The 16,377-nt window shown below is 37.7% G+C and overlaps 1 protein-coding gene across 1 annotated transcript in view; it reads right to left on the reverse strand.

The window, feature by feature from the left end:
• The window catches only part of LOC127661937 (cadherin-13-like), a 562,582-nt gene that overhangs the window by 330,013 nt on the left and 216,192 nt on the right, over nt 1-16,377 (reverse strand). Inside the window, exon 3 of the mRNA XM_052152905.1 lies at nt 14,430-14,641. Within this exon, the coding sequence (XP_052008865.1) occupies nt 14,430-14,641 (212 nt within the window). The remainder of the gene's footprint in view (nt 1-14,429; nt 14,642-16,377) is intronic.

Genomic DNA, 16,377 nt, shown 5'->3' on the forward strand with positions numbered 1-16,377 from the left:
TATTAGCTCCTGTTGTGTTAGTCATTAGCACACATGGAGTGCTGTTTCCCTCCAAGAAATTCCTTAATTGGAAGAATTATTATCGCCATCTTGCTGTCATGAGTAATGTTAACTTCACGAAGATGAGTTAAACTCTTGTACTAATAATAATAATATGGTTTATTGTAAACAAAGTCATTCTAGTTTTTACAATGTTTCACATTGTACAGAGCAGTTATCTGATTTATCGTAGACGTAGGCTGTTCTCTGTTGACCTCTCTCATCAAAAAGGCATTTCCGTCCACAGAACTGCCACTCACTGGACGTTTGTTTTTGTTTATGGCATCTTTCTGAGTAAATTCTAGATATTGTTGTGGAAAATTCCAAACCATCTGGCACCAGCATGCCGCGGTCGAAATCAATAAGATCACATTTTTTCCCAACGTTTTCTGATGGTTGATGTGAACATTAACTGAAGCTCCTGACCCCTATCTGAATTATATATGCAGTGCTGCCAAATGATTGACTGATTAGATAATTGCATGGATGATTGTTGGTGCCAAACAGGCTGGTTTGAGTATTTCTGTATATACTGATCTTCTGGGATTATCACACACAACAGTCTCTAGAACTCACTCTTAATGGTGCCAAAAGTAAAAAAAACATCCAGTGAGAGGCAGTTCTGAGGACGAAAACACCATGTTGATGAGAGAGGTCAACAGAGAATTACCAGACTGGTTCAAACTGGTAAAGTCTACAGTAAATCAGATAACCACTCTGTACAACTGTGGTGAGAAGAATATCATCTCAGAATGCTATTCTGAGATGCAGGTTGGTGCTGTTTTGGTGGCATGAGGGGGACCTATACAATATTAGGCAGGTTGTTTCAATATTCTGGCTAATCAGTGTGTATAGGACATTACTGATGCAAAAAAACAGCACCATCCCTATTTGAAAAAGTAATTTATTTATCAAATCTAGACAGCCCACATTTCCAACACATTATCCTTGAGTAATCATGCTAAATTGCTAATTTGGTACTATAAAATTACTTGCCATTATATCAAACACAGTTTAAATCTATCTGGTACATTAAATTAAGTTTAACATTGTCTTTGTGTTTGTTTTGATTTTCCACAGTATTCTATAGACGGGCATGTCTTAAGGTCAATATTAGGTAAAAAATGGCAAAACACATTTCACATTGCACAATTTAGAATCACAGACAGGTCCAGATATTTAACATTCTAGATATCTCTTGACATTGGCGACACATCAGCACTTCTCTCAAATAGCATCTTTAATAGTTAATATATTGCGATCATTGCTCATGGAGCAGCTCGAGTTGCCTTCAATTTCATTCTTTTGTCGGCAATCTCCACAAAACTGTCGGCGAGCAAATTTCTGGCTTAAAATCGTGTAGTGTAAACTCTGCATAATTTATCAGGACAGCTTCCTATCAGTCCCTAGGTGAGGTTCACCTTTACTGTTAGTACATTTCCACATCCACTGGAAAGTTTACAATATATTTCCCCAACTTAAGAGGACATTATGTTATTCTCATCCTCTACATAAGAATCATGAGCAGGATTGGGAGAGTTACTTTTAAAATGTACGCCACTACAGATTACAGAATACATGGTGTAAAATGTAATTTGTAATGTATTCCGTTGGATTACTCAAGGTCAGTAACATATTCTAAATACTTTGGATTACTTCTTCAGCACTGGTTGATTTTTTTCACTTGTTTTGACTAAAACCAGAACAGTAAGACAAAATACACGTTAAAAATACATTCTCTGAAAAACCTAAATATCTTATGCAGTGTTGTTTCTAAAAACAAGATAAATCAAATTGATATTGTTTTATGGATTTTTAGATTTTTGTACAGAAAAAACAATACATAAATTATTATCAAGAATATGATTTTTTCCCCTAATATCTAAGGTCTTACTAGAAAAATAAATTATGATCCAACGTGAATTTTCTTGATAAAAAATATGATCGTGTCTGATAACATGTGTACCGTAATTTCCGGACTATAAGCCGCAACGTTTTTCCCACGCCTTGAACCTCGCGGCTTATACAATGACGCGGCTAATATATGGATTTTTCCCGCTTTCAAATTTTATAAAAAAAAAAAAAAAAACATTCTGTGACGTGCTCAGTTTTTTGGCGGCGTGAAGCTTTCATTAGACCAATGAAATTGCAGAACGGGTTAAGGTCAAAACAACTTTTTTGTTTACTGTTTAGATTAAATCGAGCGCGCTCAAACTTCCCATCATTCTGATTACGGTAGTAATTTTGTCACCCTCACCATGGCAAAGACATGGAGAAACGCATATGATGCTGCTTTCAAGTTGAAGGCGATTGATCTGGCTGTTGGAAAAGGAAATAGAGCTGCTGCACGGGAGCTTGGTCTTAATGAGTCGATGATAAGACGCTGGAAACAGCAGCGTGAGGAATTGACTCAGTGCAAAAAGACAACTAAATCTGAGGCTATACTCCGACAACGAAGGAGATGACTTCAGTGGTTTCAGTGCACAGGAAAAGAGGAAGATAGTGACCAATGACTTGGTAGGCTACTGTTTACTGCAAATGTTTTATTACAAGCCGTATGTGGCAGCGGGGGCGTGGTTAAGCGCCCGTCCGGGAGAGAAAAGCTGTAAGGGCGCTTACACCTGCGCTAAATTATGTCTAACACCGGTGTCTAATTTCAAGTGCCCTGCTTCACGTGTCCTTCTTGGGAAAACTGTCACACGGGCACCAGTGTGACAGTTTTCAGCAGAGCACTTGACGTTCCAGGTAAGGCTTTTAATGGCCACAGCAATGTTTACAATCAATTTTATAAAGTTTCTCAATTCTTCTATGCGCCAACACTAGACTGACGTGTGTCACTTTCTCAGCTCTGCGGCTGCTGCCTTTTATGCCGCTCTCCCCATGCTTACTGAAATTAGACACCGGTGTTAGACGTAATTTAGCTCAGGTGTAAGCGCCCTTACCGCTTTCTCTCCCGGACGGGCGCTTGACCACGCCCCGCTGCCACACCGTGTTTCGTTAAAGCCTGAGTAAAGTTCATTTGTTTCAATGTACCGGTAGGCACCTGCGGCTTATAGACAGGTGCGGCTTATTTATGTTCAAAATAATATTTTATTTAAAAATCAGTGGGTGCGGCTTATATTCAGGTGCGCTCAATAGTCCGGAAATTACGGTATGTAAAATGGCTAGAAATAGCATTTTATCTAAGCGTAAAGCTTACAATTTAGTTCTATTTTTTCTGCTCCAAAATTACTTCTATGTCTGCTCATCAAGAAAGTGTTTCACCGCTGTTCAAACGTTCTTTGGATCGTATCATTTATACGTATGTATAAATGTTTTCCATCTGAAAGGACTAAATATTAAATGAAACAAATGACAATAAAATGCAAAGTAATATCTTCAGTAATCAAAATAGCAATTATTTAAATTGTAACTGTAGTGGAATACAGTTACTTATATTTTGAATTCTAAATAAATAATCCTGTTACATGTATTCCATTACTCCCCAACCTTGATCATAAGTGATAGTGTGACAGGTATTACAGTGAAGGAAACAGCTGCATCACGCATCAACTCAGAACAGTAAGCGATGAAGAGAATGAGAGAGAGTGATGTAACTTAAAAAACCCTCTATGTTCGAAAAAAAATAAAGGTCTGTGTTGAGGTTATTGATGAACTCCTTCACTACTCTTCCTCTGCCGCATTCTCAAGGACAGAGAGGCACATAGAGATGCTCTGACATCACAGAACAAGGCCTTTGTCTAGTTACGCCTCCACTCTGCCAGTGATGAACATGGCTGGCTTGAGTGCGCTGACACCCTGAAAAGAAGATAGTCATGAATCTTTAATGTTTCCTGTTCATAAATTACAGAAGTACAATCATCCCTGCTTTGGCTTTCTCTGCTCCGTGAGAGAGTTTGAGCTCTCATTAATAACTGATACAGGCAGCTTAAAGATTAGAGGCATATGGATCCCAGCCATGGAGAACATTATGATTGCACTGCACTGAGGATTACAGGTTTTGGAATTCGTGTGACCATTTAGCAAATACATACTGTGCTTTAGGCAGTTTAGGCAGAAAAGTGTGTATCCTTGTCCTAAATTAAAAAAAAATACAAAAAAAAATATACTAGTTGGTGGCTTGTCTAAACGACTATTTTAGTCAATGGTTTAGGGCTTGCCTGACTCTGATTAGATGAGTATCTTTTGGGGGAATTTACTTAAGAAGCGTTCTTGCAGGTTGTTTGGTTTACTTCATTAAAATTAACTTAAGCAACACAATTCTGGAACATTTTGTCACAACCTGATTTCAGTTCCCCCCCACTTTTCGTGCTTTTTTTGTCATATAAAATGTAAAAATGCGTATAATAAAAATTGTCTTCTGCCTGTTTCCATTCAAATGGCCTTTTATTGATAAAAATTGTGTGTGTGATGATGTCATGCCTAAAAAAAAAAACCTTTGTCGCATAAGTTTTGGTTTATCGCAAAAGAAATCTGCTCTTAAGCCGTTTCCATACAGAAATGTGTGTATATCACTAATTGTGTACCTTTCGCCTCCCAGATGTCCCTAGTGTCTTTTCCTCCGAAGTTTGGTAAAATGGGGAGAATATTGAGACAATTCATTGAAATTAGCCAGTTTACTGTAATTTTTATTTCACAAATAAATGCATTTAGAAGATGAGGAATTGAAATCAAAATTCCAGTTGCCCTTCTGATAAGACTGTATTATTGGTCCTGATGTTGCACTTATCGCATGTTGCCACCGGTTCCGACCCAAAAGCGAATCTTCATGGCCTGTTCAAGCTGGCAACCTGAACCAAGTAGTGGGGGAAACTATTGGTCTTATTATAAGGACAGTCCATTGATATGTATATGCTGTGAGCACAGCTATTAAAGACAAATTGATGCAGTGTAATATCAGGGTTTACATATACAATACATTCCTGATATTCAATAGGCTATTTTGAACAATACTCAAATCTAAAGCATTGCCATCACAACTGCATTATGTCCCTCATATTTGTCCAACAACTTTTATTGACCAACTGAACTTGATTGTCATGTAAAATTTATATTAGCATCATAATGCAATTTATATTTTCTGAAAAACCTCAGTAAATGCGATCCGAGGTAAAGAGGGTAAGATTTAAAATATTTAAATGTTTCAAAATATTCAAAAGCTCGTTTTCTAAAAGTGAATTCAGCACTGGACAAATATATGATAGTTTATAGTCTTGAAAATAGTGTTGAACATTAAGCCATTCCGCCTTTTTTTGTCTACAGAAAAGGGTAAGGCTAATTTAAGTTTGTGTATAGAAAAGGTAAGTATATAGGCCTAACAATGTTATTTTTTCGTTTAGTAATACATTTTTTTAATTTAATGCTTTATTTGTTTGTTAATTTATTTAAATTACTACAGGGAATTTTGCCAGCAATTTTTCTAAAGTAAGCTAAATGAAATTAAATTAATCACAAACAGTGGCCGTTCATTTGTTCTCCGTGCACTTGTCGATGTGCATGATAGAGATATTTGTGTTGACAATCCTGGAAGTGTCATGTTTGCAGCATCAGATTTATATGCCGTTAAAATCAATCCATAATCACGTACAATAAATTGGCTTTCAAGGATGTATACCTTGTCATCATGATTAACACAGGTTAACGATTGGGGTAAATTATTTCTGTCATGTGACACTACATTTTTGCGTTAATGCCAATTTTCTCGCCAAAAAGTGTTTCCAAACCATTTTTTTGCGACATTTGAAGTATCAACTTAGAGTTTATGCACTGGAGATAAACGGAAAAATATTATGTCGACACATGTGTTTTATCCTATTAAATTTGTAAAAATGAAGTTTACCTAATCCATTTGAGTTTGTACACCATGAATACTTTTTGTAGCATCGATTAAACTAGGCAGGGGATTTCAGTTTCCCAGCATGCTTTGCATTGGACTGGATGGGGTGAACAAATGTTGACATTATGTGTTATTTTATTAGTTTTAGGGGTTACCATTTTGGTGAAGAATGGCATTTGTGCTTGGGTTGAGAATGGACTTTAGGGATGTACCGTAGGGATGGCCGATACCGCTTATTTTCTTTTTGATCTGATACCAATATTTCAAGTCCAATATCGTCGATACCGATACTTCAGTTAAATAAATTTGTTTGCGATTACTTCGGAGAAAATGGATAATTTAAAATAATAATTTTAGTCATTAATCAAGTCATTAATATTATTATTATTTTTTGCCTAAACAGAAAATGTTTAGACTTCTGTTTCTTACAAAAATTAACCATTTCACTACAGTAATACAGTATAGTTTAACCATGATATTTAGGTACCACACAATTAACCATGGTCACTACTACAATATTACTGTATTAAATCAATGGGATCAATGCTATAGTAACTTCATGTTAAAAATTTATTTAAATTAATAGGTGTCATTATTGTTCCTTTTATTATGCTACTATAATTGTTAATGCTTGATTATTATTCTAACTAATTCATAATACGCAATATACTGTTAAGCATTAATATGAGTGTAGTAATGTTCACGATAACTTGTATTACCATATATAGCCTACATAAAAATGTATGTTTTTTTATTTATTTGTGTAATATTATGTGTTTTTCTGTGTAGAGTGAAATTGTTTTCCTACTTAGAAATATAAATGATTTGATATCACAAGAAAAAGGCACCACGGACAGCAGTAAAGGGCAAAAAAAGAAAAAAAAAAGACCATCAAAAATAACATGCAGTATTTTCACAAAGTTTAATTGCATAAGTTACATTTAAATGTATATACATATATTTACGTTTAGCAGGGAAATAAATATACAGTGCAAATTATAGTTTCTCCAGGGATGCTTGTGTATCAGACGCTGAAAATGTCCCGCCCCTTACTAAAATGGAAAATATGATTGGTTAATATCCAATCATGTCTGAAATTAACGTTCTGATTGGTGGATCAGCTCAGTCTGACTGTCTGTCTTGCCAGTGCTCCCCAGTGCATCTCCATGCGCGTTTAGAGAATCTCTGTAAAAAAAAAATATTAATAATAATAAAACACAATTCACTCAACGGTGCTGCAGCATTGCGTTATTAGATTGAAAAGGTTCCGGGTCAAATGCTCGTTGTTCTGGCGGCCACATGTATCATCAGTTATTTCATGTGGGCATACGCAAAATCCTAAAACTGATAGGAGGACATACGACCTATAGACTACACACCAGAAGCTGTTTCTCTGATTTTGTATCATTACCTCTACAAAGCGCTGATCTCTCTTGTTTGAACGAGTCTTGTCTGCTTGTGTTTTTCAGCATTTATGAAGTTAAGATGAGTAGAAGAAACAGTTCCCATCCTGCACAAGTATTTGCCAATATAGCCTAATCATTTTATTTCACTTTGAAGCTTATGATTATTGTTCGTGGTAACCAAATAATAATAATAATACCCCTAGTTAATTTATTTTTTTTAATTATTTAGAATCTATATTTTTGTGTGAGGATCAATATTTTTGTTACAACATCAGCATTGGAATTATCGATACTTTTAGGATTGATCCGCCCACACCTAATGCACCGATTTTTCTCTTCAGATCTGATAGCGGAAATCTCAGTTTCGGCCAATACCGATCCCGATCTGATACCAGTGTTGTTTTTTTGCATAATCGGTTTAGAATATCTTTACATTATTATGTGTAACTAATTGGGAGTACTCTTTAATATGTAAATAAAACATAAACTTCTAACTACACATTATATCAATATAAATGTATTGCTCATTAAGAAAAAGTTTATTATTAACTAGTATACTGGACAATAAAGCAGCAAAAATATTATTATCATTTGTAAACAAAAAATAATATATTATAACAGTAATATATTTCAATCGTGCACCTTTAACTTTTAAATCCTCAAGCTTTTATTTTGATATTCGGAAGTCCTGTAAGTGTGTCTGTTTGTAGGCAAGTTCGCAGGCCTAAGCAGAATATTATTAAGTTTAAGCAACATATAAAACCACAAAATTAACCATAGATATTATTATATGTTACTATTACTAAAACCAAGTTACAATATGGATACTACAGTAATACTGTCGCAAATCCATGGTTAACTGTATCAAAACCTTGTACTGCCAAAAAAAAAAACTTGGTTTCTACAGTTGTGGTTACTAGTCATGGTTAATACAGTATTACTACAGGTAGTTTTCATAAGGCTATCATTTATTAACGAGGATTAAAGATCATTATAAACATTTTAACACCTGAATTAAAATAAGCTTGTAAAAATGGTCACACAAGCCCATTATAATACATGTCACATCTAGGTTTGTCATTACTTGTGTACACAAAGACTGTGTGATTAACTCCAGATGCTGTTTTTCTGTCATTAGCCCAGGAAAGCACTGCTCTCTCTTTGAACAAGCACTATGACTAAAAGGGTGAGCGCTGGCTGACTGCTGGTGTATTTTAGCATTTCTGTGCATCAAGATGAGCAGAAGGAAAAATTGTTCTGATGCCATGCAACTATTCGCTAATATTATTTTTTTTTTTCACTTAAGTACACATTAATATTCATTTTATCTAAATAATAAGATCACTAGTTTAAAAAAAACAACTTCCGAATCGATATTTTTATGTGAGGATCAATATTCTTGATCCCACATCAGTATCGGAAGTATCGATACTTTAGTATCGGTCCGCTAATCCATAAAGGACATTCAATTTGAAGTGATAACTTATTCAAGTGCTGCTTAGCTCCATAAGCAGTTGCAAATTGACAGTAAAACAGCTCACCTGGCATATATTAATGATTTATAAAATATATTATGTTGGACCAACACAAAATATTTATTTAAGTACACTAGTAAATAGTAATCCAAATAGTTGTGTAAAGCATGCACCGGACACAGCAATGCTAAGGCTGGGTCTGCCTCCTCCTGGGGCAGCGCTTATAGGTTCACAACTTGATCCCTGAATGGGGTCGTGGGAACCTTGGGCACATAGCTCGTTTGGGGTCTCAGGATCACGTGAGAGTAGCCCAGACTGAACTCCAGGCATGATTCGCTGATAGAGAAAGCTTGCAGGTCCCCTACCCTCTTAATGGAGGTGAGCGCTGTCAGGAGGACAGTCTTCAGGGAGAGTGCCTTAGACTCTGCTGACTCATAAGGGCTCAAAGGGAGCCCCTCATAGGACTTGCAGGACTACAGAGAGGAGCCATGAGGGAACGAGGCACGATTTGGAGGAATTCAACTTCCTGGCACCCCTCAGGAACCTGATGATCAGGTCATGCTTCCCTAAGGAATTACCGGCCACTGTGTTGTGGTGTGCAGCTATAGCAGCTACATACACCTTCAAGGTGGAGGGGGACAAACGTCCCTACAACCTCTCCTGCAGAAAGGAAAGCACTGAGCTGACTGTGCATCTCTTGGTTTATTCACGTCGGGAAGAACACCAATTATCAAACAGATGCCACTTCAAAGCATACAGGTGCCTCGTAGTGATGGTGTCTACCACGGCAGGTGGTTGGCCACTGAGGTCTTCCACGTGCCATCCAGGGGCCAGACATCTGGTCACGTGTGCCAGATGGGGCCCCGTCCCTGAGAAAGAAGGTCCTTCCTCATTGGAATTTACCAGAGAGAGGCTGACGCGAGGAGTGTGAGGTCCGAGAGCCAAGTCTGGTTGGGCCAGACCTGACCTTATACAGGGTCTGTGCAAGCAGGCTCACTGGGGGAATGCATACTTGTGGAGTCCAGGCGGCCAGCTGTGTGCCAGCACGTCTATACCAAGGGGTGCCTCTGTCAGGGCGTACCAGAGTGGGAAATGGGAGGGTTCTGGGGAGGCGAACAGGTCTACCTGTGCCTGCCCGTATTTACTCCAGATCAGCTGGACAATCTGAGGGTGGAGTCTCCACTCTCCCATGTGGGTGACCTGTCGCTACAGCGTGTCCGCTGTGGTGTTGAGGTTGCCCGGGTTTTGAGTGGCATGCAGTGACTTGAGGTGCTGCTGACTCCAGAGGAGGAGACGGTGCGCTCAAGAGCTCATCACCTTCGCGGGCACCAAACAAGAGGTTGAACTCGCCCTGGGACGAGCTGGCGGACTCAATCCGTGGGGATTTACCCAGCGGAGGTGGTCCCATTGTGGTCCCCGAATCACCCCCAGTGCTTGCTGCGCTGGACTCATACCCGTAGGTAGGAGGAACGAGGCAGGGAGCAATGACTTTCTGACGAAAGCGAGCCATGTCTGCAACGTTGCCATGGTCATATCCTCGCAGTGAGGGCATGATGCATCCACGAAAGATGTCTTAGCGTGGGCGGTGACCAGGCACGAAAGACAGCGATCTTTAAAAAGATGTCCGATGCGTGCCGCTCTTTTAGAATATACTCTTTTAGAATATAATCTAGTTGATCTACCGAAGCGCCCAGAGGCGATCTCTGCAGTGCACCCATGCAGAGAGGGGAGAATTCCGCTGTAATGCGGCATAAGGACCCAGCAGAGGTGAGAATGGAAGCCGTGGGAAATTTAGCTCGCTGAACCATCGAACGCTCGGCTCCGAAGTGAAAATCTGAATGAGCAGACGTCCCCTCCTTTATACTGTATGTCCGGGGGAGTAGCATGCATATTCCACTCGCCAATTCCCATTGGCCTTTTATCAAAGATCAGAGGTGTCAAGGGCTCTCAAGAGCAACCCCTAGTGTAACTACATTGACACAACATCAAGTGAGTGACAGATAGGGAACTGAAAACGGATTAGTGTGCATTTGGCCTAAAAAAAATATTTTCAACTTGACATGCCATCTTGAGAATGTGCAGGACATGACACAATGGCCAAAAATGTCCATCTGAATATGTATGGCCGTTGTGGTGGTGCTTTAAAGGGATATAATTTGAAGACACAACTTTTCCGTCAAGGTTTTACTGTGTAAACTGTCTAACAGATAAAGCACAGCATGGTAATTAAAGGAAATATGAAAATTACAAAATTATATAAGAAAAAATCTGTATAAACTAGTCAGCCTTGTTAATTGTCAAACAACCAGTAGTCAACCATTGTAATCTGGGGTAACGCATCTTGACCAAGAGCACAATGGCAATAGCTTATGGCTTGCTTCTTGTAGGGATCAAACCTGCAACCTTTCTGGTTATCAGTACTGAGTCTTGACCAACACACCACCTCTAATGAAAATATTGGTCAAACTGCAAGATAGCAACTTCAAAATGAATGCTGTTTGTCACAATCTTTCCTTATGTGTCCCTGTTACAATTTGGTAATCCAATGTTGTTATCAGACTAGATTGTAGTGAAAAAAGCTGAGCTAGTTTTTTTTTGTCATGAAAACTTAGCATTAATTAAGACTCGAGTAGGCAGAGGCACCGTGTCCTTGTCGATTCTGCCATCCTGCTGCTGACTGCTATATTGAGATGTATCATTACTCATTTCTAAATTCTCATTGATCCAGACAGAAAGACAAGTCAGAGTGCCAGACAGTCAGGTTTTGCATTGCTGATTCTCTGCCAGTAGTGTTTCAATGCAAAAGTCTCTGATCTTTTATAACACTGTACTGTCTTTGAAACTAGCAAGAGACAGCAAAACTGAGCTGAAAAAATAACCTTGTTGGTTACAAGCATACATTATGTTTTTTTTGTGTTTTTTTTTGGAAGATCAGGTCCTAAGCACTAGAGACCGACATGCTAGCTTGCAGGTCACATAATCAGCTTACCAGCAAAAATCTTTATCAGAAAGACCATGCTGGTAGGCCACCTTAACTTGCTATAACTTATACTTGCTTGGATAGTATGTAACTTCATAAAGGTCTATGTTGGTCTTTTCAGCAGTTGTCTATATACAGTACGTAAGAGCATTTTGTTCTGTCTACTGTATAGTATCGCAATCCACTGACAGAAATAATTACTAGCAATTAGCATCACTGCACAACTAGCAAAGTTACAACCCTGCTGGAAGAACAAAAATTATTTTAGCTGGTTAGCTGGTCTTTGTGTGGTCTAGCTGGTCTCCAAGTCTGACCAGTTGACAAGTGTCCAAAACCCCTCTGAAACCAGCAAACAGACCAGCTAGACCAGGCTGAGATTCAGTGCTCAGGACTTGCATTAGTATTATCATAAACAAACAAAACTCACTACATAAACACAATTAGCAATTTACTGTACAGAGTTGCATTCAAAGTATCTCTCGCTATGACACAACAATGCTACATTACTATAAAAGGTGAAGGTTAAAGACTCAGGAAAGGCCAATAAACAATATTGGCAAGACACAAGGCATACTTGTAACCTTGTGACCAGATCATACCGACATACTTCTCTTTAGAAACAGCAAATAAGTGAAAAATTACTGTGATCATCCACTTTTTCCTGTAGGATGAAAGAATTAAATGTCAAAACCTTACAAATTCACAGCATTTATTATTATTATTATTATTTATTACATTTGAGGGTTTCAAAAGAAAAGGCCTTCACATTCCACAAAACAAAAAGCCAAAGAGAAAAATCAATCATGAAATTAATTCATATATCGATCCTCTATTAAACACTGAATTACAGCTTGAATTCTCATTTTTCTTGTAATGCCTTCTATTCACCCTTGCCATTCTTTTATGGCAACTAGAATTACATCACTCTGGGGAAGATGAAAGCCTTTTCCATTTACACTCACGCTTATCAATAATCAAAATCCACTAAAATGTGTATTAAATCAAATATTGCACCAATAAGCAACATTTCCCTTTGGTATTCGGTAGGTGATGCTGAGTTTTCCGCCAGAAACTACCTGAGCAAGTTGGGGTAAGATTTATATTAAAGACTACTTGATTTCAAGATGTATGATCCATAATGACCCTGCTTCCTCTCAGCTATTCCTCTTCACACGCTGCTGTTCTCCCTGAGCTCTCTCATATCACTTCACTCAGGCTATATATCTCATCTGAGTGTATATTTCACAATTTATCCAAAAATGGCAGAAAGAAAATGCTTTTCTTTCACTATAACATGAATCGAACTATAAGGAGTACAGTAAAAAATAGCAGCACCAAACGGAATTGCAAAAAATAATGACTGTATTCAAATCTTATTCAAAGATTCTTAACACTGTGTGACCCCGCATACACATGTGTGGAAGTTGTTCTTTGGCTTTGCTATATGCAACGCATAATTTAATTAATTTTAAACCAACTGAACTCAGTTCAAAAGACTCCGTGCTGTCAGTGAAGGGTTAAACATGTGACAAAACAACATGGCGCAGACCACGGTGGAGTTTGTCTTTAAGGGAAACACCAAAAAAACTACATCTGATAAATAAACCAAATAAAAATTTTACATTGAAACCTGTTTTAATCAAAAGATTAGTGTCTCTAGTTTCATCTGATATGCATTTTTTAAATTTGAACGAATATTCATGGAACGCCATGCTGCTAAATCCAAATGTACACTAATGTGCACTTGCAGTAATCAGTTGCAATTTTTTTCCTTAGAAATCCTATGTTTACACTGAGAATCAGGTGCATTTCTTCACAAATCAAAAAGGGAAATGAAAAAGCACACAGCAGTAATGCATGGGTCTCAGGAGTTTAAAGCGTAGTTGGCTGTGGATAGGAGAAAGCATTTTAACTATGAAAAAATTACACTTATCACCTTCAAAACAGATGAGATGCTGAATTAATGAGGAAATTGTAACTCTTTATTTTCTTTTATTCTTTCTTTCATCCTAAGTACCTGATAAAGCTCGTCAAAACACAGTGGTTTTGGGAATGCCGGCATGTTCCTACTTCCTTTATCAGGGGTGATTAACTGATTAGAAAGGCAGTGATGCTTACAATGAAATACAGAGGATAGAGAAGTTTCAAAAGAAGAATGAAAGAAAATTTGAAATCCATATGAATGACACTGGATCAGTGAAGCAAAACAATCTCCTATGATCTAATCCTGATATTTTCTTTGAGAGATATCAAATCTAAAAATTTAACAGTTTGTCTCCACTGTGTTCAAGGACTCTTATTTTGAAGTTTTCCCCAGCATCACGTTTCCCAGACTCCACTGTCCTAATCACTTCATCTGTTCATTGTCATCCCCAACTGTGATCCATTTCCTCATTAGTTTCCAAGTGTATATAAACCCTCTAGTTTTGTTTAGTATTTGTCAGTCCTTGAATGTTATGTTTGTGAATGCATTTGTTTCCACTCCAGCATTTGTTTCCAGTCCTGAGAATGTTCTACTCCAGTGTTTATAATTAATAGATTCTAAGGTTCTACACCTGTGTCTCCTCTCTTCAATTCCTTGGGAACCAAATGTTACAAAAAGTTAATTTCTGACAATGGTTTCCTCTGAATGTAATATATGCTATTTAACAAAATCACACACAAAACATAACAACAAAAAAGGAACCACTTACCCTGAGTGTCTGAGGAGATCTGGGTGGCGCTCCTATAATGGTCACATGTGCCATGTCATCAACATGCTTGTTGACACCATGAATAAACATGACATCTCCACTGTCAATCACGTCTCGTCTTGGAACCAGATTGAGGTTCTCGTCTATTAAGAAGTCTGGGTTTGACACTTCAAGCTCCACATTCTTGTTTCCTGCACAGTCATCGAGCACCACTGCAAAGAAACATGGATATCCACATGTTAGCTAACATGGAAGAGAAATTTTGAGCTTGAAGTACTGATATTGATTTGGGAATTGTGAGGTTGACTGAATTTATTCACAAGACATCCAGTGAATTCATCTGCTGATGGCGTTTTTTATTTGCACAGGCTGTATGTTGTTTTAGCACCACATTCAGTACAGAAATGATCATTATTAAGATAAGTATAAAAGGAATAAAATCCACAATGATCTTGGCATGTGAACTGACTCTTTAAAATGTAGAAAGTGTACTCAAATACACCACATGCCTGGATACATTCCGTTAACACTCTTTTTCATAATTTGTTCATCATTTGATGAGTCACTGCTGCCATCCATGATCATTAGAAAATGTACACAAATGTCTCTTAAATAAAATTCTGTTTATTGCATGCTTAGTGCAATCTTAATTATGGCAGGCAAATAGAGCTAACTTTTGTCAAAACAGTGCATTCTATTATTAGTCTTATGTGAATAGAAAGGAGGTGTGTTTGGTTAAACTGCATTGTTCGTTAATAAGATACAGGGGTTTGTGCTGAAATACCATATGTTAGAGTGCTGCAACAGCTTAGTAGTGAACTCGCCCTTCAGTTTAAAACAATTTGAAACAAAGAGCTCTTTCAGGGTGATATATCTCTCATGGTAGATGAAAAATGAAATTGAAAAAAAAAACGTGGAGTGTCCCTGAAAAGGTGACTGTGCCTGACAAAGCTAGATAGTGCTCATTCATCCATAAGTGAAAAGCGGAGAAAAAATAAAATATGACTTATTCATCAGTGATATTAACATGAAACAGAGAAGCTTAACCCTCCATAATATCGACCTCCATTCCATCTTCACCCATCAGGTCTGACGGAGAAAGATACCGCCACACTGGCCTAGCTTATCCCCTCTGATCATGTCTGTCTCTGTCTTATCTCAATGCCCCATACCCCTCTTTTGCTCTTTTCGTCCTCTGTGACATTTCCTCCTCCGATTTCCCTTCCCCATTCATCTTTCTCCCATCCATAACTCTTTTTTTCCTTCCTGTTTCTCTTTGCCACCATCTTCGACGTTTCGAAGTTATATTCTAGTAACACAAGGTGACCTGGGGAGTAGATTTTGCAGCGTACTAACATGATTGTGCACACATACACATTTTTTTTTTCCTACCCTTACCTCTAAAAAGAAACCTTTCTGCAAGTCTAGATTTTCATAAACTTTTATTAATGTGTTTATTAAGAGGTTATCATTGTGAGGACCAGCCAACAGTGATTTATGCTTTTAACAGTCCTTGTGGGGACATTATTTTATTTACAAATACCTTTTCCAGTTGAGGGTATCTCTGGATTTACCAAAATGGAGATTTTATCAGATTTAGCTAATAACTACAGACAAGCAGGGCCGTAGCAAAGTAATCTGGCCCCCCTGACTCTAAATTGCTCTGAGACACTTTCCTATTAAAACATACTGTTTAGAATTTGTTATGGGGCCCCCTGGACCTTTGGGCCCTAGAATAGTTACCACCTTTCATCCCACTTGCTATGGCCCTGCAGACAAGTAAGTATACACACATACAAGTGTAAGATTTTTCACAGATTCAGTTTTTAGTTTGAACCTTGAATGTCTTTTTTTTCAAATGCAAAATTAAATAACACCCATAAAATGAAAGTAAAAATGATAACTGACTACTATCGACTAAATTGAAATGGTTTCAATGAAGACTTCA

The sequence above is a fragment of the Xyrauchen texanus genome, chromosome 21 (assembly GCF_025860055.1).
Source record: "Xyrauchen texanus isolate HMW12.3.18 chromosome 21, RBS_HiC_50CHRs, whole genome shotgun sequence".
Lineage (NCBI taxonomy): Eukaryota > Metazoa > Chordata > Actinopteri > Cypriniformes > Catostomidae > Xyrauchen > Xyrauchen texanus.